The sequence below is a fragment of the Dendropsophus ebraccatus genome, chromosome 8, assembly GCF_027789765.1.
Source record: "Dendropsophus ebraccatus isolate aDenEbr1 chromosome 8, aDenEbr1.pat, whole genome shotgun sequence".
NCBI lineage: Eukaryota > Metazoa > Chordata > Amphibia > Anura > Hylidae > Dendropsophus > Dendropsophus ebraccatus.
In genome coordinates this window covers 4,450,058-4,474,739 of record NC_091461.1, presented here as the reverse complement: position 1 = coordinate 4,474,739, position 24,682 = coordinate 4,450,058, and the positions used below count along the sequence as shown (strand labels likewise).

General features: G+C 39.6%; 1 protein-coding gene across 1 annotated transcript in view; it reads right to left on the bottom strand.

The window, feature by feature from the left end:
* The window catches only part of LOC138798374 (uncharacterized), a 30,481-nt gene extending 7,453 nt beyond the window's left edge, over positions 1 to 23,028 (bottom strand). The window contains exons 1-12 of the mRNA XM_069978798.1: positions 22,848 to 23,028; positions 22,694 to 22,761; positions 22,398 to 22,454; positions 21,617 to 21,679; positions 21,468 to 21,518; positions 21,238 to 21,303; positions 19,494 to 19,541; positions 19,234 to 19,278; positions 18,010 to 18,057; positions 16,233 to 16,277; positions 14,000 to 14,047; positions 3,897 to 3,965 (exon numbers count right to left, since the gene is read on the bottom strand). Coding sequence (XP_069834899.1) covers positions 3,897 to 3,965; positions 14,000 to 14,047; positions 16,233 to 16,277; positions 18,010 to 18,057; positions 19,234 to 19,278; positions 19,494 to 19,541; positions 21,238 to 21,303; positions 21,468 to 21,518; positions 21,617 to 21,679; positions 22,398 to 22,454; positions 22,694 to 22,761; positions 22,848 to 22,896 — 657 coding nt within the window. The 5' untranslated portion in view covers positions 22,897 to 23,028. The remainder of the gene's footprint in view (positions 1 to 3,896; positions 3,966 to 13,999; positions 14,048 to 16,232; positions 16,278 to 18,009; positions 18,058 to 19,233; positions 19,279 to 19,493; positions 19,542 to 21,237; positions 21,304 to 21,467; positions 21,519 to 21,616; positions 21,680 to 22,397; positions 22,455 to 22,693; positions 22,762 to 22,847) is intronic.
* Positions 23,029 to 24,682: the final 1,654 nt, after the last annotated feature.

The following is a 24,682-nucleotide window of genomic DNA, read 5'->3' as shown; positions in this document are numbered from 1 at the left end:
CAGAGCCCCCTAATAACAGTGCTGCCTCCTCAGAGCCCCCTAATAACAGTGCTGCCTCCTCAGAGCCCCCCCAATAACAGTGCTGCCTCCTTAGTGCCCCCCAACAGTGCTGCCTCCTCAGAGACCCCTAATAACAGTGCTACCTCCTCAGAGCCCCCCAATAACAGTGCTGTCTCCTTATGCCCCCCAATAACAGTGCTGCCTCCTCAGAGCCCCCCAATAACAGTGCTGCCTCCTTAGTGCCCCCCAATAACAGTGTTACCTTCTCAGAGCTCCCCCAATAACAGTGCTGCCTTCTTAGTGCCCCCCAATAACAGTGCTGCCTCCTCAGAGCCCCCCCAATAACAGTGCTGCCTCCTCAGAGCCCCCCAATAACAGTGCTGCCTCCTTAGTGCCCCCCAATAACAGTGTTACCTTCTCAGAGCCCCCCCAATAACAGTGCTGCCTTCTTAGTTCCCCCCAATAACAGTGCTGCCTCCTCAGAGCCCCCCAATAACAGTGCTGCCTCCTTAGTGCCCCCCAATAACAATGCTACCTCCTCAGAGCCCCCTAATAACAGTGCTACCTCCTCAGAGCCCCCTAATAACAGTGCTGCCTCCTCAGAGCCCCCCAATAACAGTGCTGCCTCCTCAGAGCCCCCTAATAACAGTGCTGCCTCCTCAGAGCCCCCCCAATAACAGTGCTACCTTCTCAGAGCCCCCTAATAACAGTGCTACCTCCTCAGAGCCCCCCAATAACAGTGCTGCCTCCTTAGTGCCCCCCAATAACAGTGCTACCTCCTCAGAGCCCCCCCCAATAACAGTGCTACCTTCTCAGAGCCCCCTAACAGTGCTGCCTCCTCAGAGCCCCCTAATAACAGTGCTACCTCCTCAGAGCCCCCCCAATAACAGTGCTGCCTCCTCAGAGCCCCCTAATAACAGTGCTACCTCCTCAGAGCCCCCTAATAACAGTGCTGCCTCCTCAGAGCCCCCCAATAACAGTGCTACCTTCTTAGAGCCCCCCAATAACAGTGCTGCCTCCTCAGAGCCCCCCAATAACAGTGCTGCCTCCTTAGTGCCCCCCAATAACAGTGTTACCTTCTCAGAGCCCCCCAATAACAGTGCTGCCTCCTTATGGCCCCCCAATAACAGTGCTGCCTCCTTAGTTCCCCCCAATAACAGTGCTGCCTCCTTAGTGCCCCCCAATAACAGTGCTGCCTCCTTAGTGCCCCACAATAACAGTGCTGCCTCCTTAGTTCCCCCCAATAACAGTGCTGACTCCTTAGTTCCCCCCAATAACAGTGCTGACTCCTTAGTGCCCCCCAATAACAGTGCTGCCTCCTTATGGCCCCCCAATAACAGTGCTGCCTCCTTAGTTCCCCCCAATAACAGTGCTGCCTCCTTAGTGCCCCCCAATAACAGTGCTGCCTCCTTAGTGCCCCACAATAACAGTGCTGCCTCCTTAGTTCCCCCCAATAACAGTGCTGACTCCTTAGTTCCCCCCAATAACAGTGCTGACTCCTTAGTGCCCCCCAATAACAGTGCTGCCTCCTTAGTGCCCCCCAATAACAGTGCTACCTTCTCAGAGCCCCCTAATTACAGTGCTACCTCCTCAGAGCCCCCCAATAACAGTGCTACCTCCTTATGGCCCCCCAGTAACAGTGCTGCCTCCTTAGTGCCCCCCCAATAACAGTGCTACCTCCTTAGTTCCCCCCAATAACAGTGCTGCCTCCTTAGTGCCCCCCAATAACAGTGCTACCTCCTCAGAGCCCCCCAAAAACAGTGCTACCTCCTCAGAGCCCCCCAATAACAGTGCTACCTCCTCAGAGCCCCCTAATAACAGTGCTGCCTCCTCAGAGCCCCCCAATAACAGTGCTACCTCCTCAGAGCCCCCCAAAAACAGTGCTGCCTCCTCAGAGCCCCCCAATAACAGCGCTACCTCCTCCGAGCCCCCAAATAACAGCGCTACCTCCTCCGAGCCCCCAAATAACAGTGCTACCTCCTCAGAGCCCCCCAATAACAGTGCTGCCTCCTCAGAGCCCCCCAATAACAGTGCTACCTCCTCAGAGCCCCCTAATAACAGTGCTACCGTTTTCGTTTTTTCCTCCTCACCTTCTAAGACCCATAACTCTTTCATTTCCCCCTACAGGACCATGTGAGGGCTTGTTTTTTCAGGAACAAGTGGACTTTTTAATGGTATCTTGACTGTATACTGACTGTATTATACAGTATACAGATATACCACATTTGTGATATATAATAGGGTCCCCGTATACTGACTGTATTATACAGTATAATAGGGTACCTGTATACTGTATTATACAATATACAGGGAAAAAACATATATACAGAGGGGCAACAACATGTTACATCTGAGGCATGTTATGTTTCCTTGGCTGTGTACCTGTGAGCCGTCCTCAGGGGTGGTGACTGCTAGGAGGAGGAGTCTGGGCTTGGACTGTACAGGACTGCACTCCCTCCTCTCTTCTCTGCTGCTAGTACAGGAGGAGGAGGAGTCTGGGCTTGGACTGTACAGGGCGGCACTCCCTCCTCTCTTCTCTGCTGCTAGTACAGGAGGAGGAGGAGTCTGGGCTTGGACTGTACAGGGCGGCACTCCCTCCTCTCTTCTCTGCTGCTAGTACAGGAGGAGGAGGAGTCTGGGCTTGGACTGTACAGGACTGCACTCCCTCCTCTCTTCTCTGCTGCTAGTACAGGAGGAGGAGGAGTCTGGGCTTGGACTGTACAGGGCGGCACTCCCTCCTCTCTTCTCTGCTGCTAGTACAGGAGGAGGAGGAGTCTGGGCTTGGACTGTACAGGGCGGCACTCCCTCCTCTCTTCTCTGCTGCTAGTACAGGAGGAGGAGGAGTCTGGGCTTGGACTGTACAGGGCGGCACTCCCTCCTCTCTTCTCTGCTGCTAGTACAGGAGGAGGAGGAGTCTGGGCTTGGACTGTACAGGGCGGCACTCCCTCCTCTCTTCTCTGCTGCTAGTACAGGAGGAGGAGGAGTCTGGGCTTGGACTGTACAGGGTGGCACTCCCTCCTCTCTTCACTGCTGCTATTACAGAAGGGGGAGGAGGAGGAGTCTAGGCTTGGACTGTACAGGGCTGCACTCCCCCCTCTCTTCGCTGCTGCTAGTACAGGAGGAGGAGGAGTCTGGGCTTGGACTGTACAGGGTGGCACTCCCTCCTCTCTTCTCTGCTGCTAGTACAGGAGGAGGAGGAGGAGGAGTCTGGGCTTGGACTGTACAGGACTGCACTCCCTCCTCTCTTCGCTGCTGCTAGTACAGAAGGAGGAGGAGGAGGAGTCTGGGCTTGGACTGTACAGGGCGGCACTCCCTCCTCTCTTCGCTGCTGCTAGTACAGGAGGAGGAGGAGGAGTCTGGACTTGGACTGTACAGGGCGGCACTCCCTCCTCTCTTCTCTGCTGCTAGTACAGGAGGAGGAGTTAGGAAAGAGGAGTGAGTTGGCGGACCGGGGGACAGGTTATGCAATGTAGCATGCAGGATAAGGGGGTGGGGTGCGATTGGGGCGCACATTGAAATGCTGTGGCCATGGAGAAGCTGGGGGAGGCTAGCTCAGAGATGTCACTGAGGGCAGAGGGGACCCCCTAGGAAGCACGGCCCCCCCGGCAGCTACCTACCCTGCCCAATGGGTACCCCGCCCAAGACAGCCCTGTACATGATCACTAGGATCTGTGGATGGGGCGGTGATTCAGAGATTTATTCTGTTGTGGAGTAAGACTAGACTTGTAACTATACACAGGTGTGTGTCCAGAGCCAATGGTTCCTTCTCACAGAATGATTGTGCAGGATGTGTGTCTGTGTATATATATATCGCTGTATTCTGCCCAGATCTGTGCTATAAGAATCTAATCCGTATTACATGTATTATTTATTAAATGTAAAAGACGACGACTTACCTTAAGTATATTCAGGACATTGGTTAGAGTATCTGACAGACTTTCACCAGATCCTTCAAGTAGCCATTGCTGTAATAAATAGGAGCCGTGTAAGATTATTAGCGTTAGGTTATAGAGTCTGATCTCCCCATATCATATACACTGTATCATATAGGAGGAGTATCAGGATATAGAGAGAATATACTGTATCATATAGGAGAAGTATCAGGATATAGAGAGAATATACTGTATCATATAGGAGAAGTATCAGGATATAGAGAATATACTGTATCATATAGGAGAAGTATCAGGATATAGAGAGTATACTGTATCATATAGGAAAAGTATCAGGATATAGAGAGAGAATATACTGTATCATATAGGAGAAGTATCAGGATATAGAGAGAGAATATACTGTATCATATAGGAGAAGTATCAGGATATAGAGAATATACTGTATCATATAGGAGAAGTATCAGGATATAGAGAGAGAATATACTGTATCATATAGGAGAAGTATCAGGATATAGAGAATATACTGTATCATATAGGAGAAGTATAAGGATATAGAGAGAATATACTGTATCATATAGGAGGAGTATCAGGATATAGAGAGAGAATATACTGTATCATATAGGAGAAGTATCAGGATATAGAGAGAATATACTGTATCATATAGGAGAAGTATCAGGATATAGAGAGAGAATATACTGTATCATATAGGAGAAGTATCAGGATATAGAGAGTATACTGTATCATATAGGAAAAGTATCAGGATATAGAGAGAGAATATACTGTATCATATAGGAGAAGTATCAGGATATAGAGAGAGAATATACTGTATCATATAGGAGAAGTATCAGGATATAGAGAATATACTGTATCATATAGGAGAAGTATCAGGATATAGAGAGAGAATATACTGTATCATATAGGAGAAGTATCAGGATATAGAGAATATACTGTATCATATAGGAGGAGTATCAGGATATAGAGAATATACTGTATCATATAGGAGAAGTATCAGGATATAGAGAGAGAATATACTGTATCATATAGGAGAAGTATCAGGATATAGAGAGAGAATATACTGTATTATATAGGAGAAGTATCAGGATATAGAGAATATACTGTATCATATAGGAGAAGTATCAGGATATAGAGAATATACTGTATCATATAGGAGAAGTATCAGGATATAGAGAATATACTGTATCATAAAGGAGAAGTATCAGGATATAGAGAGAATATACTGTATTATATAGGAGAAGTATCAGGATATAGAGAGAATATACTGTATCATATAGGAGAAGTATCAGGATATAGAGAATATACTGTATCATATAGGAGAAGTATCAGGATATAGAGAGAGAATATACTGTATCATATAGGAGGAGTATCAGGATATAGAGAATATACTGTATCATATAGGAGGAGTATCAGGATATAGAGAATATACTGTATCATATAGGAGAAGTATCAGGATATAGAGAATATACTGTATCATATAGGAGAAGTATCAGGATATAGAGAATATACTGTATCATATAGGAGGAGTATCAGGATATAGAGAATATACTGTATCATATAGGAGGAGTATCAGGATATAGAGAATATACTGTATCATATAGGAGAAGTATCAGGATATAGAGAATATACTGTATCATATAGGAGAAGTATCAGGATATAGAGAGAGAATATACTGTATCATATAGGAGAAGTATCAGGATATAGAGAATATACTGTATCATATAGGAGAAGTATCAGGATATAGAGAATATACTGTATCATATAGGAGGAGTATCAGGATATAGATAGAGAATATACTGTATCATATAGGGGAAGTATCAGGATATAGAGAGAATATACTGTATCATATAGGAGAAGTATCAGGATATAGAGAGAGAATATACTGTATCATATAGGAGAAGTATCAGGATATAGAGAATATACTGTATCATATAGGAGAAGTATCAGGATATAGAGAGAGAATATACTGTATCATATAGGGGAAGTATCAGGATATAGAGAATATACTGTATCATATAGGAGAAGTATCAGGATATAGAGAGAATATACTGTATCATATAGGAGAAGTATCAGGATATAGAGAATATACTGTATCATATAGGAGAAGTATCAGGATATAGAGAGAGAATATACTGTATCATATAGGGGAAGTATCAGGATATAGAGAATATACTGTATCATATAGGAGAAGTATCAGGATATAGAGAATATACTGTAACATATAGGAGAAGTATCAGGATATAGAGAGAGAATATACTGTATCATATAGGAGGAGTATCAGGATATAGAGAGAATATACTGTATCATATAGGAGTAGTATCAGGATATAGAGAGAATATACTGTATCATATAGGAGAAGTATCAGGATATAGAGAATATACTGTATCATATAGGGGAAGTATCAGGATATAGAGAGAGAATATACTGTATCATATAGGAGTATCAGGATATAGAGAATATACTGTATCATATAGGAGAAGTATCAGGATATAGAGAGAGAATATACTGTATCATATAGGAGGAGTATCAGGATATAGAGAGAGAATATACTGTATCATATAGGAGAAGTATCAGGATATAGAGAATATACTGTATCATATAGGAGAAGTATCAGGATATAGAGAGAGAATATACTGTATCATATAGGAGAAGTATCAGGATATAGAGAATATACTGTATCATATAGGAGAAGTATCAGGATATAGAGAGAATATACTGTATTATATAGGAGAAGTATCAGGATATAGAGAATATACTGTATCATATAGGAGAAGTATCAGGATATAGAGAATATACTGTATCATATAGGAGGAGTATCAGGATATAGAGAGAGAATATACTGTATCATATAGGAGGAGTATCAGGATATAGAGAATATACTGTATCATATAGGAGAAGTATCAGGATATAGAGAGAATATACTGTATCATATAGGAGAAGTATCAGGATATAGAGAATATACTGTATCATATAGGAGGAGTATCAGGATATAGAGAATATACTGTATTATATAGGAGGAGTATCAGGATATAGAGAATATACTGTATCATATAGGAGGAGTATCAGGATATAGAGAGAATATACTGTATCATATAGGAGAAGTATCAGGATATAGAGAATATACTGTATTATATAGGAGAAGTATCAGGATATAGAGAATATACTGTATCATATAGGAGAAGTATCAGGATATAGAGAATATACTGTATTATATAGGAGAAGTATCAGGATATAGAGAATATACTGTATCATATAGGAGAAGTATCAGGATATAGAGAATATACTGTATTATATAGGAGTATCAGGATATAGAGAATATACTGTATCATATAGGAGAAGTATCAGGATATAGAGAATATACTGTATCATATAGGAGAAGTATCAGGATATAGAGAGAGAATATACTGTATCATATAGGAGAAGTATCAGGATATAGAGAATATACTGTATCATATAGGAGAAGTATCAGGATATAGAGAATATACTGTATCATATAGGAGAAGTATCAGGATATAGAGAGAGAATATACTGTATCATATAGGAGGAGTATCAGGATATAGAGAGAATATACTGTATCATATAGGAGAAGTATCAGGATATAGAGAATATACTGTATCATATAGGAGAAGTATCAGGATATAGAGAGAATATACTGTATCATATAGGAAAAGTATCAGGATATAGAGAGAATATACTGTATCATATAGGAGTATCAGGATATAGAGAGAGAATATACTGTATCATATAGGAGAAGTATCAGGATATAGAGAATATACTGTATCATATAGGAGAAGTATCAGGATATAGAGAATATACTGTATCATATAGGAGTAGTATCAGGATATAGAGAATATACTGTATCATATAGGAGGAGTATCAGGATATAGAGAGAATATACTGTATCATATAGGAGAAGTATAAGGATATAGAGAATATACTGTATCATATAGGAGAAGTATCAGGATATAGAGAATATACTGTATCATATAGGAGAAGTATCAGGATATAGAGAATATACTGTATCATATAGGAGAAGTATCAGGATATATAGAGAGAATATACTGTATCATATAGGAGAAGTATCAGGATATAGAGAATATACTGTATCATATAGGGAAGTATCAGGATATAGAGAATATACTGTATCATATAGGGGAGAAGTATCAGGATATAGAGAATATACTGTATCATATAGGAGAAGTATCAGGATATAGAGAGAGAATATACTGTATCATATAGGAGAAGTATCAGGATATAGAGAGAATATACTGTATCATATAGGAGAAGTATCAGGATATAGAGAATATACTGTATCATATAGGAGGAAGTATCAGGATATAGAGAGAATATACTGTATCATATAGGAGTAGTATCAGGATATAGAGAGAATATACTGTATCATATAGGAGGAAGTATCAGGATATAGAGAATATACTGTATCATATAGGAGAAGTATCAGGATATAGAGAGAGAATATACTGTATCATATAGGAGGAGTATCAGGATATAGAGAATATACTGTATCATATAGGAGAAGTATCAGGATATAGAGAATATACTGTATCATATAGGAGAAGTATCAGGATATAGAGAATATACTGTATCATATAGGAGAAGTATCAGGATATAGAGAATATACTGTATCATATAGGAGAAGTATCAGGATATAGAGAATATACTGTATCATATAGGAGAAGTATCAGGATATAGAGAATATACTGTATCATATAGGAGAAGTATCAGGATATAGAGAGAGAATATACTGTATCATATAGGAGGAAGTATCAGGATATAGAGAATATACTGTATCATATAGGAGAAGTATCAGGATATAGAGAATATACTGTATCATATAGGAGAAGTATCAGGATATAGAGAATATACTGTATCATATAGGAGAAGTATCAGGATATAGGAGAATATACTGTATCATATAGGAGAAGTATCAGGATATAGAGAGAATATACTGTATCATATAGGGGAAGTATCAGGATATAGAGAGAGAATATACTGTATCATATAGGAGGAGTATCAGGATATAGAGAATATACTGTATCATATAGGAGAAGTATCAGGATATAGAGAGATATACTGTATCATATAGGAGAAGTATCAGGATATAGAGAGAATATACTGTATCATATAGGAGAAGTATCAGGATATAGAGAATATACTGTATCATATAGGAGAAGTATCAGGATATAGAGAATATACTGTATCATATAGGAGAAGTATCAGGATATAGAGAATATACTGTATCATATAGGAGAAGTATCAGGATATAGAGAGAATATACTGTATCATATAGGAGAAGTATCAGGATATAGAGAATATACTGTATCATATGGGGGGAGTATCAGGATATAGAGAATATACTGTATCATATAGGAGGAGTATCAGGATATATAGAGAGAATATACTGTATTATATATAGGAGAAGTATCAGGATATAGAGAATATACTGTATCATATAGGAGAAGTATCAGGATATAGAGAATATACTGTATCATATAGGAGAAGTATCAGAATATAGAGAATATACTGTATCATATAGGAGAAGTATCAGGATATAGAGAATATACTGTATCATATAGGAGGAGTATCCGGATATAGAGAGAATATACTGTATCATATAGGAGAAGTATCAGGATATAGAGAATATACTGTATCATATAGGAGAAGTATCAGGATATAGAGAATATACTGTATCATATAGGAGAAGTATCAGGAGAGAATATACTGTATCATATAGGAGAAGTATCAGGATATAGAGAATATACTGTATCATATAGGAGAAGTATCAGGATATAGAGAGAATATACTGTATCATATAGGGGAAGTATCAGGATATAGAGAGAGAATATACTGTATCATATAGGAGGAGTATCAGGATATAGAGAATATACTGTATCATATAGGAGAAGTATCAGGATATATAGAGAGAATATACTGTATCATATAGGAGAAGTATCAGGATATATAGAGAGAATATACTGTATCATATAGGAGAAGTATCAGGATATAGAGAATATACTGTATCATATAGGAGAAGTATCAGGAGAGAATATACTGTATCATATAGGAGAAGTATCAGGATATAGAGAATATACTGTATCATATAGGGGAAGTATCAGGATATAGAGAATATACTGTATCATATAGGAGAAGTATCAGGATATAGAGAATATACTGTATCATATAGGAGAAGTATCAGGATATAGAGAGAGAATATACTGTATCATATAGGAGAAGTATCAGGATATAGAGAGAATATACTGTATCATATAGGAGAAGTATCAGGATATAGAGAGAGAATATACTGTATCATATAGGAGAAGTATCAGGATATAGAGAATATACTGTATCATATAGGGGAAGTATCAGGATATAGAGAGAATATACTGTATCATATAGGAGGAGTATCAGGATATAGAGAATATACTGTATCATATAGGAGAAGTATCAGGATATAGAGAGAGAATATACTGTATCATATAGGAGAAGTATCAGGATATAGAGAGAATATACTGTATCATATAGGAGAAGTATCAGGATATAGAGAATATACTGTATCATATAGGGGAAGTATCAGGATATAGAGAATATACTGTATCATATAGGAGAAGTATCAGGATATAGAGAATATACTGTATCATATAGGAGAAGTATCAGGATATAGAGAGAATATACTGTATCATATAGGAGAAGTATCAGGATATAGAGAATATACTGTATCATATAGGAGGAGTATCAGGATATAGAGAGAATATACTGTATCATATAGGAGAAGTATCAGGATATAGAGAGAATATACTGTATCATATAGGAGAAGTATCAGGATATAGAGAATATACTGTATCATATAGGAGAAGTATCAGGATATAGAGAGAGAATATACTGTATCATATAGGAGAAGTATCAGGATATAGAGAATATACTGTATCATATAGGAGAAGTATCAGGATATAGAGAATATACTGTATCATATAGGAGAAGTATCAGGATATAGAGAATATACTGTATCATATAGGAGAAGTATCAGGATATAGAGAATATACTGTATCATATAGGAGATGTATCAGGATATAGAGAGAATATACTGTATCATATAGGAGAAGTATCAGGATATAGAGAATATACTGTATCATATAGGAGAAGTATCAGGATATAGAGAGAGAATATACTGTATCATATAGGAGAAGTATCAGGATATAGAGAATATACTGTATCATATAGGAGAAGTATCAGGATATAGAGAATATACTGCTTCATATAGGAGAAGTATCAGGATATAGAGAATATACTGTATCATATAGGAGAAGTATCAGGATACAGAGAATATACTGTATCATATAGGAGAAGTATCAGGATATAGAGAATATACTGTATCATATAGGAGAAGTATCAGGATATAGAGAGAGAATATACTGTATCATATAGGAGAAGTATCAGGATATAGAGAGAGAATATACTGTATCATATAGGAGAAGTATCAGGATATAGAGAATATACTGTATCATATAGGAGGAGTATCAGGATATAGAGAATATACTATATCATATAGGAGGAGTATCAGGATATAGAGAATATACTGTATCATATAGGAGAAGTATCAGGATATAGAGAGAATATACTGTATCATATAGGAGAAGTATCAGGATATAGAGAGAGAATATACTGTATCATATAGGAGAAGTATCAGGATATAGAGAATATACTGTATCATATAGGAGAAGTATCAGGATATAGAGAATATACTGTATCATATAGGAGAAGTATCAGGATATAGAGAGAGAATATACTGTATCATATAGGAGGAGTATCAGGATATAGAGAATATACTGTATCATATAGGAGAAGTATCAGGATATAGAGAGAGAATATACTGTATCATATAGGGGAAGTATCAGGATATAGAGAATATACTGTATCATATAGGAGAAGTATCAGGATATAGAGAATATACTGTATCATATAGGAGAAGTATCAGGATATAGAGAGAATATACTGTATCATATAGGAGAAGTATCAGGATATAGAGAATATACTGTATCATATAGGAGAAGTATCAGGATATAGAGAATATACTGTATCATATAGGAGGAGTATCAGGATATAGAGAGAATATACTGTATCATATAGGAGAAGTATCAGGATATAGAGAGAATATACTGTATCATATAGGAGAAGTATCAGGATATAGAGAATATACTGTATCATATAGGAGAAGTATCAGGATATAGAGAGAGAATATACTGTATCATATAGGAGAAGTATCAGGATATAGAGAATATACTGTATCATATAGGAGAAGTATCAGGATATAGAGAATATACTGTATCATATAGGAGAAGTATCAGGATATAGAGAATATACTGTATCATATAGGAGAAGTATCAGGATATAGAGAATATACTGTATCATATAGGAGAAGTATCAGGATATAGAGAGAATATACTGTATCATATAGGAGAAGTATCAGGATATAGAGAGAGAATATACTGTATCATATAGGAGAAGTATCAGGATATAGAGAATATACTGTATCATATAGGAGAAGTATCAGGATATAGAGAATATACTGTATCATATAGGAGAAGTATCAGGATATAGAGAGAGAATATACTGTATCATATAGGAGAAGTATCAGGATATAGAGAGAGAATATACTGTATCATATAGGAGAAGTATCAGGATATAGAGAATATACTGTATCATATAGGAGAAGTATCAGGATATAGAGAGAATATACTGTATCATATAGGAGTAGTATCAGGATATAGAGAATATACTGTATCATATAGGAGAAGTATCAGGATATAGAGAATATACTGTATCATATAGGAGAAGTATCAGGATATAGAGAGAGAATATACTGTATCATATAGGAGGAGTATCAGGATATAGAGAATATACTGTATCATATAGGAGAAGTATCAGGATATAGAGAATATACTGTATCATATAGGAGAAGTATCAGGATATAGAGAGAATATACTGTATCATATAGGAGAAGTATCAGGATATAGAGAGAGAATATACTGTATCATATAGGAGAAGTATCAGGATATAGAGAATATACTGTATCATATAGGAGAAGTATCAGGATATAGAGAATATACTGTATCATATAGGAGGAGTATCAGGATATAGAGAATATACTGTATCATATAGGAGAAGTATCAGGATATAGAGAATATACTGTATCATATAGGAGGAGTATCAGGATATAGAGAGAATATACTGTATCATATAGGAGAAGTATCAGGATATAGAGAGAATATACTGTATCATATAGGAGAAGTATCAGGATATAGAGAGAGAATATACTGTATCATATAGGAGAAGTATCAGGATATAGAGAGAATATACTGTATCATATAGGAGAAGTATCAGGATATAGAGAGAGAATATACTGTATCATATAGGAGAAGTATCAGGATATAGAGAGAATATACTGTATCATATAGGAGAAGTATCAGGATATAGAGAATATACTGTATCATATAGGAGAAGTATCAGGATATAGAGAATATACTGTATCATATAGGAGAAGTATCAGGATATAGAGAATATACTGTATCATATAGGAGAAGTATCAGGATATAGAGAATATACTGTATCATATAGGAGAAGTATCAGGATATAGAGAGAGAATATACTGTATCATATAGGAGGAGTATCAGGATATAGAGAGAATATACTGTATCATATAGGAGAAGTATCAGGATATAGAGAGAATATACTGTATCATATAGGAGAAGTATCAGGATATAGAGAATATACTGTATCATATAGGAGAAGTATCAGGATATAGAGAGAATATACTGTATCATATAGGAGGAGTATCAGGATATAGAGAATATACTGTATCATATAGGAGGAGTATCAGGATATAGAGAGTATACTGTATCATATAGGAGAAGTATCAGGATATAGAGAGAGAATATACTGTATCATATAGGAGGAGTATCAGGATATAGAGAATATACTGTATCATATAGGAGGAGTATCAGGATATAGAGAATATACTGTATCATATAGGAGAAGTATCAGGATATAGAGAATATAAGATAGAGGAGTAGGTTTCTTACCGCTTGCTGAGTTTTAATAGCATCATCAAGAACGCATCCGACTTCTCGCTAATGTGAAATAAAAAATAAGAATAAAACTCCTAAATGACAACAAATACATCCAGGCCTCACTAGTAGTGATGAGAAAACGCGTTCGTAAATGCTCATATGTTCGTACAACATGACGCTAATTGTTCCTGTTCGCTAATCACGAATTAGACTGGTTATAATGATCATTTCCGAAAACATATTCGAACTTGAGAACGGACACAACGGCATAATTTTGGCTTAGCACCTGATAATTTGTACGCATGTGCGTAGACTGAAGCGTACACTTCGACTGTATGTTCGTTACTTGTTCGTGAATGTTTGGCGAACACGAACCAATAACAATTTTTTCTATGTTTGTGTTCAGAAACCGAACATCGGGATCTTTCCTCATCACTAATCACTAGTACTAATCATAGTAATAGTAATGTAGGGAGCAGCTAGTAATATCTGATGTCACATAGGGAGCAGCTAGTAATATCTGATGTCACATAGGGAGAAGCTAGTAATATCTGATGTCACATAGGGAGCTGCTGGTAATATCTGATGTCACATAGGGAGCAGCTAGTAATATCTGATGTCACATAGGGAGAAGCTAGTAATATCTGATGTCACATAGGGAGCAGCTAGTAATATCTGATGTCACATAGGGAGAAGCTAGTAATATCTGATGTCACATAGGGAGCTGCTGGTAATATCTGATGTCACATATGAAGCAGCTAGTAATATCTGATGTCACATAGGGAGAAGCTAGTAATATCTGATGTCACATAGGGAGCAGCTAGTAATATCTGATGTCACATAGGGAGCAGCTAGTAATATCTGATGTCACATAGGGTGCAGCTAGTAATATTTGATGTCACATAGGGGAGCAGCTAGTAATACCTGATGTCACATAGGGTTGCAGCTAGTAATATCTGATGTCACATAGGAGAGCAGCTAGTAATATCTGATGTCACATAGGGAGCAGCTATAATATCTGATGTCACATAGGGAGCAGCTGGTAATATCTGATGTCACATAGGGGAGCTGCTGGTAATATCTGATGTCACATAGGGAGCAGCTAGTAATATCTGATGTCACATAGGGAGCAGCTAGTAATATCTGATGTCACATAGGGGAGCAGCTAGTAATATCTGATGTCACATAGGGAGCAGCTAGTAATATCTGATGTCACATAGGGAGCAGCTAGTAATATCTGATGTCACATAGGGAGCAGCTAGTAATATCTGATGTCACATAGGGAGCAGCTAGTAATATTTGATGTCACATAGGGGGCAGCTAGTAATACCTGATGTCACATAGGGGAGCAGCTAGTAATATTTGATGTCACATAGGAGAGCAGCTAGTAATATCTGATGTCACCTAGATAGCAGCTAGTAATATCTGATGTCACATAGGGAGCAGCTGGTAATATCTGATGTCACATAGGGGAGCTGCTGGTAATATCTAATGTCACATAAGGAGCAGCTAGTAATATCTGATGTCACATAGGGAGCAGCTAGTAATATCTGATGTCACATAGGGAGCAGCTAGTAATATCTGATGTCACATAGGGAGCAGCTAGTAATATCTGATGTCACATAGGGAGCAGCTAGTAATATTTGATGTCACATAGGGAGCAGCTAGTAATACCTGATGTCACATAGGGTTGCAGCTAGTAATATCTGATGTCACATAGGAGAGCAGCTAGTAATATCTGATGTCACATAGGGAGCAGCTATAATATCTGATGTCACATAGGGAGCAGCTGGTAATATCTGATGTCACATAGGGGAGCTGCTGGTAATATCTGATGTCACATAGGGAGCAGCTAGTAATATCTGATGTCACATAGGGAGCAGCTAGTAATATCTGATGTCACATAGGGGAGCAGCTAGTAATATCTGATGTCACATAGGGAGCAGCTAGTAATATCTGATGTCACATACTGTACATACCAATATGTTTAAATAACAATAAAAATCAGAACTGGACTCATATTCTTAAACTTTTGTAGAATTAAAAGTGGATAATGGTGATTGACGATATTGATTGATTGAAACAACATGGCGGCCGATTTTACGGAGATTGTATTCCTCAGAGCTGGCCGTCTATGTGGGGTGAGGAGCTTCAGGTCTCTTATAACAATTGGCCTTCAGTACAAGATTTCCTTTTAGTGATCATTATTGATCGTTATCCTATTATAAATAATTTATAAACTTACCAGGAGCTTTAGGACTTGCTCTACAGTTAATGCACTTTTGTCACCCTAGAAAGTAATAGAGAATAACAAGAACATTTACATTCAGTTCTGGTCAGGAAACATCTGGAAAGCTTTGATGTAATCACCTACAAAGAGTAAATATAGTGAAGCTTCTCCATGTTTTACTACTGAGGCCTTATCAGCCAGAACACAGTAATATCTGGGCCTCACCAGCCAGAACACAGTAATATCTGGGCCTCACCAGCCAGAACACAGTAATATCTGGGCCTCACCAGCCAGAACACAGTAATATCTAGGCCTCACCGGCCAGAACACAGTAATATCTGTGCCTCACCAGCCAGAACACAGTAATATCTGGGCCTCACCAGCCAGAACACAGTAATATCTGGGCCTCACCAGCCAGAACACAGTAATATCTGGGCCTCATCCGCCAGAACACAGTAATATCTGGGTGTCACAAGCCAGAACACAGTAATATCTGGGCTTCACCAGCCAGAACACAGTAATATCTGAGCCTCACCAGCCAGAACACAGTAATATCTGGGCCTCACCAGCCAGAACACAGTAATATCTGGGCCTCATCCGCCATAACACAGTAATATCTGGGCCTCACCATCCAGAACACAGTAATATCTGGGCCTCACCATCCAGAACACAGTAATATCTGGGCCTCACCAGCCAGAACACAGTAATATCTGGGCCTCACCAGCCAGAGCACAGTAATATCTGGGCCTCACCAGCCATAACACAGTAATATCTGGGCCTCACCAGCCAGAACACAGCAATATCTGGGCCTCACCAGCCAGAACACTGTAATATCTGGGCCTCACCATCCAGAACACTGTACTATCTGGGCCTCATCAGCCAGAACACAGTAATATCTGAGCCTCACCAGCCAGAACACAGTAATATCTGGGCCTCACCAGCCAGAACACAGTAATATCTGGGCCTCATCCGCCATAACACAGTAATATCTGGGCCTCACCATCCAGAACACAGTAATATCTGGGCCTCACCATCCAGAACACAGTAATATCTGGGCCTCACCAGCCAGAGCACAGTAATATCTGGGCCTCATCAGCCATAACACAGTAATATCTGGGCCTCACCATCCAGAACACAGTAATATCTGGGCCTCACCAGCCAGAACACAGTAATATCTGGGCCTCACCAGCCAGAGCACAGTAATATCTGGGCCTCACCATCCAGAACACAGTAATATCTGAGCCTCACCAGCCAGAGCACAGTAATATCTGAGCCTCATCAGCCAGAGCACAGTAATATCTGAGCCTCATCAGCCAGAACACAGTAATATCTGAGCCCCACTATTGGTCAGAGACCATTGGATTGTTTATATTCTCCTAACCAGAGACCGGTGACACCATAGAAAGAGCTTGGAGATCTATTCCTATTATGGTGAAGTTGCCCACCCAGATGTGCTGCATAAACCACTGGGGGGCGCCTCACAGGTTTTGAAGCTCTCTCCTATGGAATCCTGTATTATTGGTTAGATGGGCATTAGGGGCCGAGCTCAGATCCTTCACCCTCTATGACTTCTGCTTCAGTGTCTCCTCTATGCGCCGGTTATCGGTGAGATCTCCCCTCTCTCTGGCCTGAGAAACAACTTTCCCCCTCTGAGGTTTTCTGCCCCCATGAGGGGTATCTGGATAACTGCAGAGATTGCTAAATTCTGGTAAAATGAATAATGTAAAATCCCATATATATCTCCATCTTATTTATAGCCGTGCACTTGTATGTATGTTATTATTACACTTACGGTGCAGAATAGTTTATTAATGCTCTTCACTAACTGATCAACGTCTTGCTAAAATAGAAGAAGACAAAATCAAATGAAAACAAATGCAAATTAGGCACATTATAGCGGTAATATGTATATAGCACAGTATAGCGGTAATATGTATATAGCACAGTATGATAGTAATATGTATATAGCTCAGTATAGCTGTAATATGTATATAGCACAGTATAGCGGTAATATGTATATAGCACAGTATGATAGTAATATGTATATAGCACAGTATAGCGGTAATATGTATATAGCACAGTATGATAGTAATATGTATATAGCACAGTATAGCGGTAATATGTATATAGCACAGTATGATAGTAATATGTATATAGCTCAGTATAGCTGTAATATGTATATAGCACAGTATAGCGGTAATATGTATATAGCACAGTATGATAGTAATATGTATATAGCACAGTATGATAGTAATATGTATATAGCACAGTATGATAGTAATATGTATATAGCACAGTATAGCTGTAATATGTATATAGCACAGTATAGCGGTAATATGTATATAGCACAGTATGATAGTAATATGTATATAGCACAGTATGATAGTAATATGTATATAGCTCAGTATAGCTGTAATATGTATATAGCACAGTATAGCGGTAATATGTATATAGCACTGTATAGCGGTAATATGTATATAGCACAGTATAGCGGTAATATGTATATAGCACAGTATAGCGGTAATATGTATATAGCACAGTATAGCAGTAATATGTATATAGCACAGCATAGCAGTAATATGTATATAGCACAGTATAGCGGTAATATGTATATAGCACAGTATAACAGTAATATTTATATAGCACAGTATAGCAGTAATATGTATATAGCACAGCATAGCAGTAATATGTATATAGCACAATATTGCAGTAACATGTATAAAACACATTATGTCGGTAATATTTATATTGTATAGTGCTATATAGCAGTATTAGTCATTTCTACGACATACCATTAATAATAATGTGCAGGGTATAACAGTACTATTACTGTGCGCAGTGTATGATATGTTATTTATATGCACGGTATATAGTGGTATTTACACACATATTTATTTATGTGCTATTTATATATAAAGTATTACAAATATCTATACAGTATATGGCGGCATTATTAATAAGTAAAGTTCCATTATATAGAGGTATTTATTATGATACAGGGATATAAAGCTCATACCTTAAGGAGTTTTGTGAGACATTCAGATGTCAAGAGCCCTTCGCCCTGTGAAAGAACAGAATCACATGTATCAAAAGTTACCGATCTGACACTAATGCTTTAAGATAAGTTATAGGAATATAAATGAGTCAGACAATATAATGTACTGGGTGTTACTGTCCAACAGTGACGGGGACCATAAAAATAATTCCAGGAGTCTTCACAAAGACAACACAGTCTTATTCTTAAACATAAAAAACAGTGATTTATTGTGTCCTTACCAGTTTGCATACTAAGTTGGTCACAGCTGGAGTCAGTCCCAGGCTGTCCTGAAGTAAAACAAAACATTTGGTGAACTCAATGTGGCTGTCATTTCTATAAAGATGGTCTTAAAGGGGACAGGGGTGGGGTCTAAGCCCTCAGGGGTGGAGTCTAAGCCCTAAGGGTCAGAGTCGTAGCCCTCAGGGGTGGATTTTAAGCCCTCAGGGGCGGTGTCTAAGCCCTCAGGGGTGGAGTCTAAGCCCTAAGGGTTAGAGTTGTAGCCCTCAGGGGCGGATTCTAAGCCCTCAGGGGCGGGGTCTAAGCCCTCAGGGGTGGAGTATAAGCCCTAAGGGTCAGAGTCGTAGCCCTCAGGGTCGTAGCCCTCGTCCCCCTGTATCATGCAGTCATTTATTATCCTCATGTTTGCAGCACTTTGTGTTCTGCCCTGAAGCTTATTTCCATCTGACCGCCATGTCCTTGTTGTTGTCCGTGTAACGTACACGTCAGGATCATTGCCCTTCTTGTACATTGTCTTGTAAGTGATCAGAACGCTGGAATTGTTTCATCAGTAACAGCCAAGGAAAACGTAACGTGAGCCCCAGATAGCGACCAATGGGGAGAATGTACATAGAGATTGGAATATAAAAGCGTCACAATCTATTTCCCAGTGATATTGTATGAGCTATATTTATATATATGGGAACCGCAGGGAAGGTTGGGCGACCTGACCAGAGGCCATGGGTCCCACGTTACTTATATTCACTGTGTCTAAAGGGAAACAAATCAAAAATAGGAAGGACACTACTATGGTGTGTGGGTGTGTTTGGGGGGCGGGGGGTTGTTAAATGTCTCCAGATTATTATTTTACAGAAGTCCCAGATCTTATTTTTACAGGTTCAGGCCATGTTCACACACAACAAAACAGCGGCCATTGTTTGATCTCACATGTGTTACTGAATAGCGGTCAGTTTTTTGTGTGGCGGCAGAGAACCATAGCCATAGTGTATACAGTGTGTATACACCACAGACGTGATTCCATGCAATCTAATGTAATGCCGCAGTGTCATTAAACAACGGCCATTGTTTAATGAAAAAATACACCGTGTGAACGAGGCCTCACACTATGTAAAAACAACAGCTGTATTTCATAACAACGGAAGCTGTTATGAAATATGGCCATTGTTTTTACATAGTCTGAACTTAGACGAAAACTGCAAGGCCAAGTTCAACGTATTTATTTTTTTGTTAAACAATGGCCGTTGATGCAGGTTTGCAATGGCGGCCGTTGTTTAATCACAGTGGTAAATTTAAACCCCTGTGGAACCATGGCTGTAGTGTATACACACGGTATACACTCCAGACCGGATTCTATGCGGCCGCACAGAGAACTGCCATTTCTATTTTGTAAATAGTCTGTGCAGACAATGTAATGTGCAGCCCCCGGCTCCGGATCCCGGCCGTACTTTACATTGTGTGCTATGACTAATTGGAGTGCGGGCACACTGAATGTGCTCCCGAATGTGCCGCCATTCCAGTTAAGTTAAAGTGATGTTCATCCGTCCGGTATTGTAGTATCAGCCTGGTTGCACAGCTCAGACAGTGGCCGTTCTGTGACACGGCCGTGTCACAGAACAGCTGCTGTTTTGCCATGTGTTAACGTGGCCTAAAACTATATTGGAAAAGTTTCCACATTCAGAGTTTCCGTTTCTCACATGAACTATTTTTATATATGAATTTCTGACTATTGGCGGAGAGAAAACTTACTGTAACTTTGAGCAGCAGAGGTCCAGCGTGTTTTACAAGTTTTCCGGAATCTTTTAGAAGGTCTTCCTGTATCGGGAAACAAAAGGCTGAATATGAGACAAGTTTCCTGGTCATTCTTCTTTACATTCTGTTCAGGATTTCAGAATAATAATCCAGAATAATAGACAGAAGGAGCGGCTGATAGAGCGGATACAATATCTAATGTATGGGTGAGATCTACGGTCACTTACCAATGTATCGCCTGTCTCGAGCGCACCGTCACCCAGACAACCAGCGCAAGCCTGTAAGGAGGAGAAGATGACAGATCCTTTATTATAGGACGTCATTCATCCATTATTAGCATTGACGCCCTGACACCACACAACCTTATATCACTTACCAATCCCCTTATTGCTTTGTCGAGAGCTTTCTTATAATTTTCATCATTTTCTGGTTCTTCAATCTGTAGAATAACAATAGAGTCAGGCGACCATGATCAGGTTACATAAATGGGATAATTACATCTAATCGTCGTAATGTCCTCCCTGAGGTCTGAAGGACGGGGCAGTATGAACATAAGTATTAGTCTATATACGGGACTATACAAACTTCCTATGGACTCCTGCCCAGCCTAAGAGATTGGATTCTGCCTGGGGAGCAGCACATGATAAGGGCCAATATCTCTAGGTTCTGAAAATTGTCTGGAGGCTCAGGATTACTTCGTCTTTCTTCCCTTCTACAGTTATATAATAGTTACATATAGACTGAACATTAGTATTGTACAGCATTCTCTATAGGGAAAATGTATAGATGACTGGCAGGAGGGATAGTACACGTTCCCCCTCCGCACTTTATTCTCCGATTCATCAAGTACTTTAGATAAGAGGCGGCTGTGCTGAGGACAGTATAGAAACTGGAGGTTTATGCAGCTTTTATTAGGCTTTGTTCACACAGGGACATAATTGTTATACTGCATCAGGTTTCGGATACTGTTAGTATTTAGGGTTCTGTTATTCTTCACAATATGAATAGCGCAGACATCATTATTATTGGAATCAGAAACACCGGAGAGGAGGAGAAAACCCCAAGGCTGTGACTGCAATGAGAACTGAGCTGCTAAAGACGAGTGATTGTGGTTCCTCCTGTTATCACACACACTATACACAATATCAGATACTTACGCTGCCGCTGTATTTACAGAGAAATGTATATAATCCGGATTTAAAATCTGAAACTTCCTAGATGAAAAAAAAGAAAAACATCTGATGAGGGACTGTAGAGGTAACAATGTCCGTGAATATCTGACCTATGTGACGGACATATTCACATGTAACATATAACATTACATATCAGGCTAAACCATTGTGCCCCGAGATAATGGAATCCTCCTCAGTAATACTATAGAGGATGGAGCCGCCATGTAATTCTGCCCATTGGTTTTTATTACTGGAGAAATAAATGACTGACAGGATCTTACCTTTAAGGCTTGGGCCAAGCATTCTTCTTTACCCACAGTAGATGCTGGTCTGGTGCACCCAAGGTCCTCTAATGTATAGAAAATAACAGAAACAAGTCAGCGCTATACATGTAAATCTATATATTCTCCAATGGATCCTATTCTATCTACATACCCTGAGCCAGGCTGAGACCGGCCAGTACCATGAATATGATGGTCTTCATTCTGCAGGTTGTGGTGTTGGATGTGACTAGCACCAGTCAGTGTTCTTCTTTATAGCCCCAAACCGGGTGACATCACTGAGCACACAGGATGGCGCTGCGCACATTGGAAGAAATCCCAAATATCGGCCACTTTCATGTTGTAGTAAGAAAACATTGAACATTTGCCAACAATGTACATCCTCCATTCACTGTAAACAGTAACAAAACTTCCCAAAGCGTCACCCTTCAGATTCTCTCCCATATGTTGCTCTAAAGGTTAAAATTATTGTGAGGCGACATGTGGGGAAAAAGTGGGTGCAGGGGGGGACATATACATAGTATATTGGGTCGAAAACTATTGCTGGGTAACAAGAAAACCTTTAAGTCACAATGGAACCATTTAAACTATAAATGGGACGGGGATGTGTCACATGGAAAGCTGTGGGAGAAATACCCAGAGATCAATGCAGCACAAACGTGTGGCCTCCAATGTAATGTAATCATATCAAAAAGATGCAACAAAATAGATCATTTAAAAGAAGTTAAGGATATGTAAACACGGTGTATTTTTTACAAAAAGGCCAGCGATTTAAATAACAGTAATTTTTTTTGGGAAAAAAGAAAAGAATGCAGTGTGTGGAATCGTATGGGGAACAGCGTCCATTGTCATTACATAGTGTGAACATAGCAAACTACCAATACCAACATATAGGGGAACATTTATTGTGCCTTTTGTGTCTATTGTTAGATAATTATACAGTGGTTGCCCCAATTCATCAGTCGTAAATTTATTTGCTTCAATTTTGTTATAGTAAGGGTGATTCCAGCCTGTACCAGTATCCTCCATACAGTGCCCATGTAGTGGTGACCGCAGCTCTGTACCAGTATCCCCCCATACAGTGCCCATGTAGTGGTGACCCCAGCTGTACACACCAATATTACCCATACAGTGCCCATGTAGTGGTGATTCCAGCCTGTACCAGTATCCCCCATACAGTGCCCATGTAGTGGTGACCGCAGCTCTGTACTAGTATCCCCCCATACAGTGCCCATGTAGTGGTGACCGCAGCTCTGTACTAGTATCCCCCATACAGTGCCCATGTAGTGGTGACCGCAGCTCTGTACTAGTATCCCCCATACAGTGCCCATGTAGTGGTGACCGCAGCTGTGTACTAGTTTCCCCTATACAGTGCCCCTGTAGTGGTGACCGCAGCTCTGTACCAGTATCCTCCATACAGTGCCCATGTAGTGGTGATTCCAGCCTGTACCAGTATCCTCCATACAGTGCCCATGTAGTGGTGACCGCAGCTCTCTACCAGTATCCTCCATACAGTGCCCATGTAGTGGTGACCTCAGCTGTACACACCAATATCCCCCATACAGTGCCCATGTAGTGGTGACCGCAGCTCTGTACCAGTATCCTCCATACAGTGCCCATATAGTGGTGATTCCAGCCTGTACCAGTATCCTCCATACAGTGCCCATGTAGTGGTGACCGCAGCTCTCTACCAGTATCCTCCATACAGTGCCCATGTAGTGGTGACCTCAGCTGTACACACCAATATTCCCCATACAGTGCCCATGTAGTGGTGACCTCAGCTCTGTACTAGTATCCCCCATACAGTGCCCATGTAGTGGTGACCGCAGCTGTGTACTAGTTTCCCCTATACAGTGCCCCTGTAGTGGTGACCGCAGCTCTGTACCAGTATCCTCCATACAGTGCCCATGTAGTGGTGATTCCAGCCTGTACCAGTATCCTCCATACAGTGCCCATGTAGTGGTGACCGCAGCTCTCTACCAGTATCCT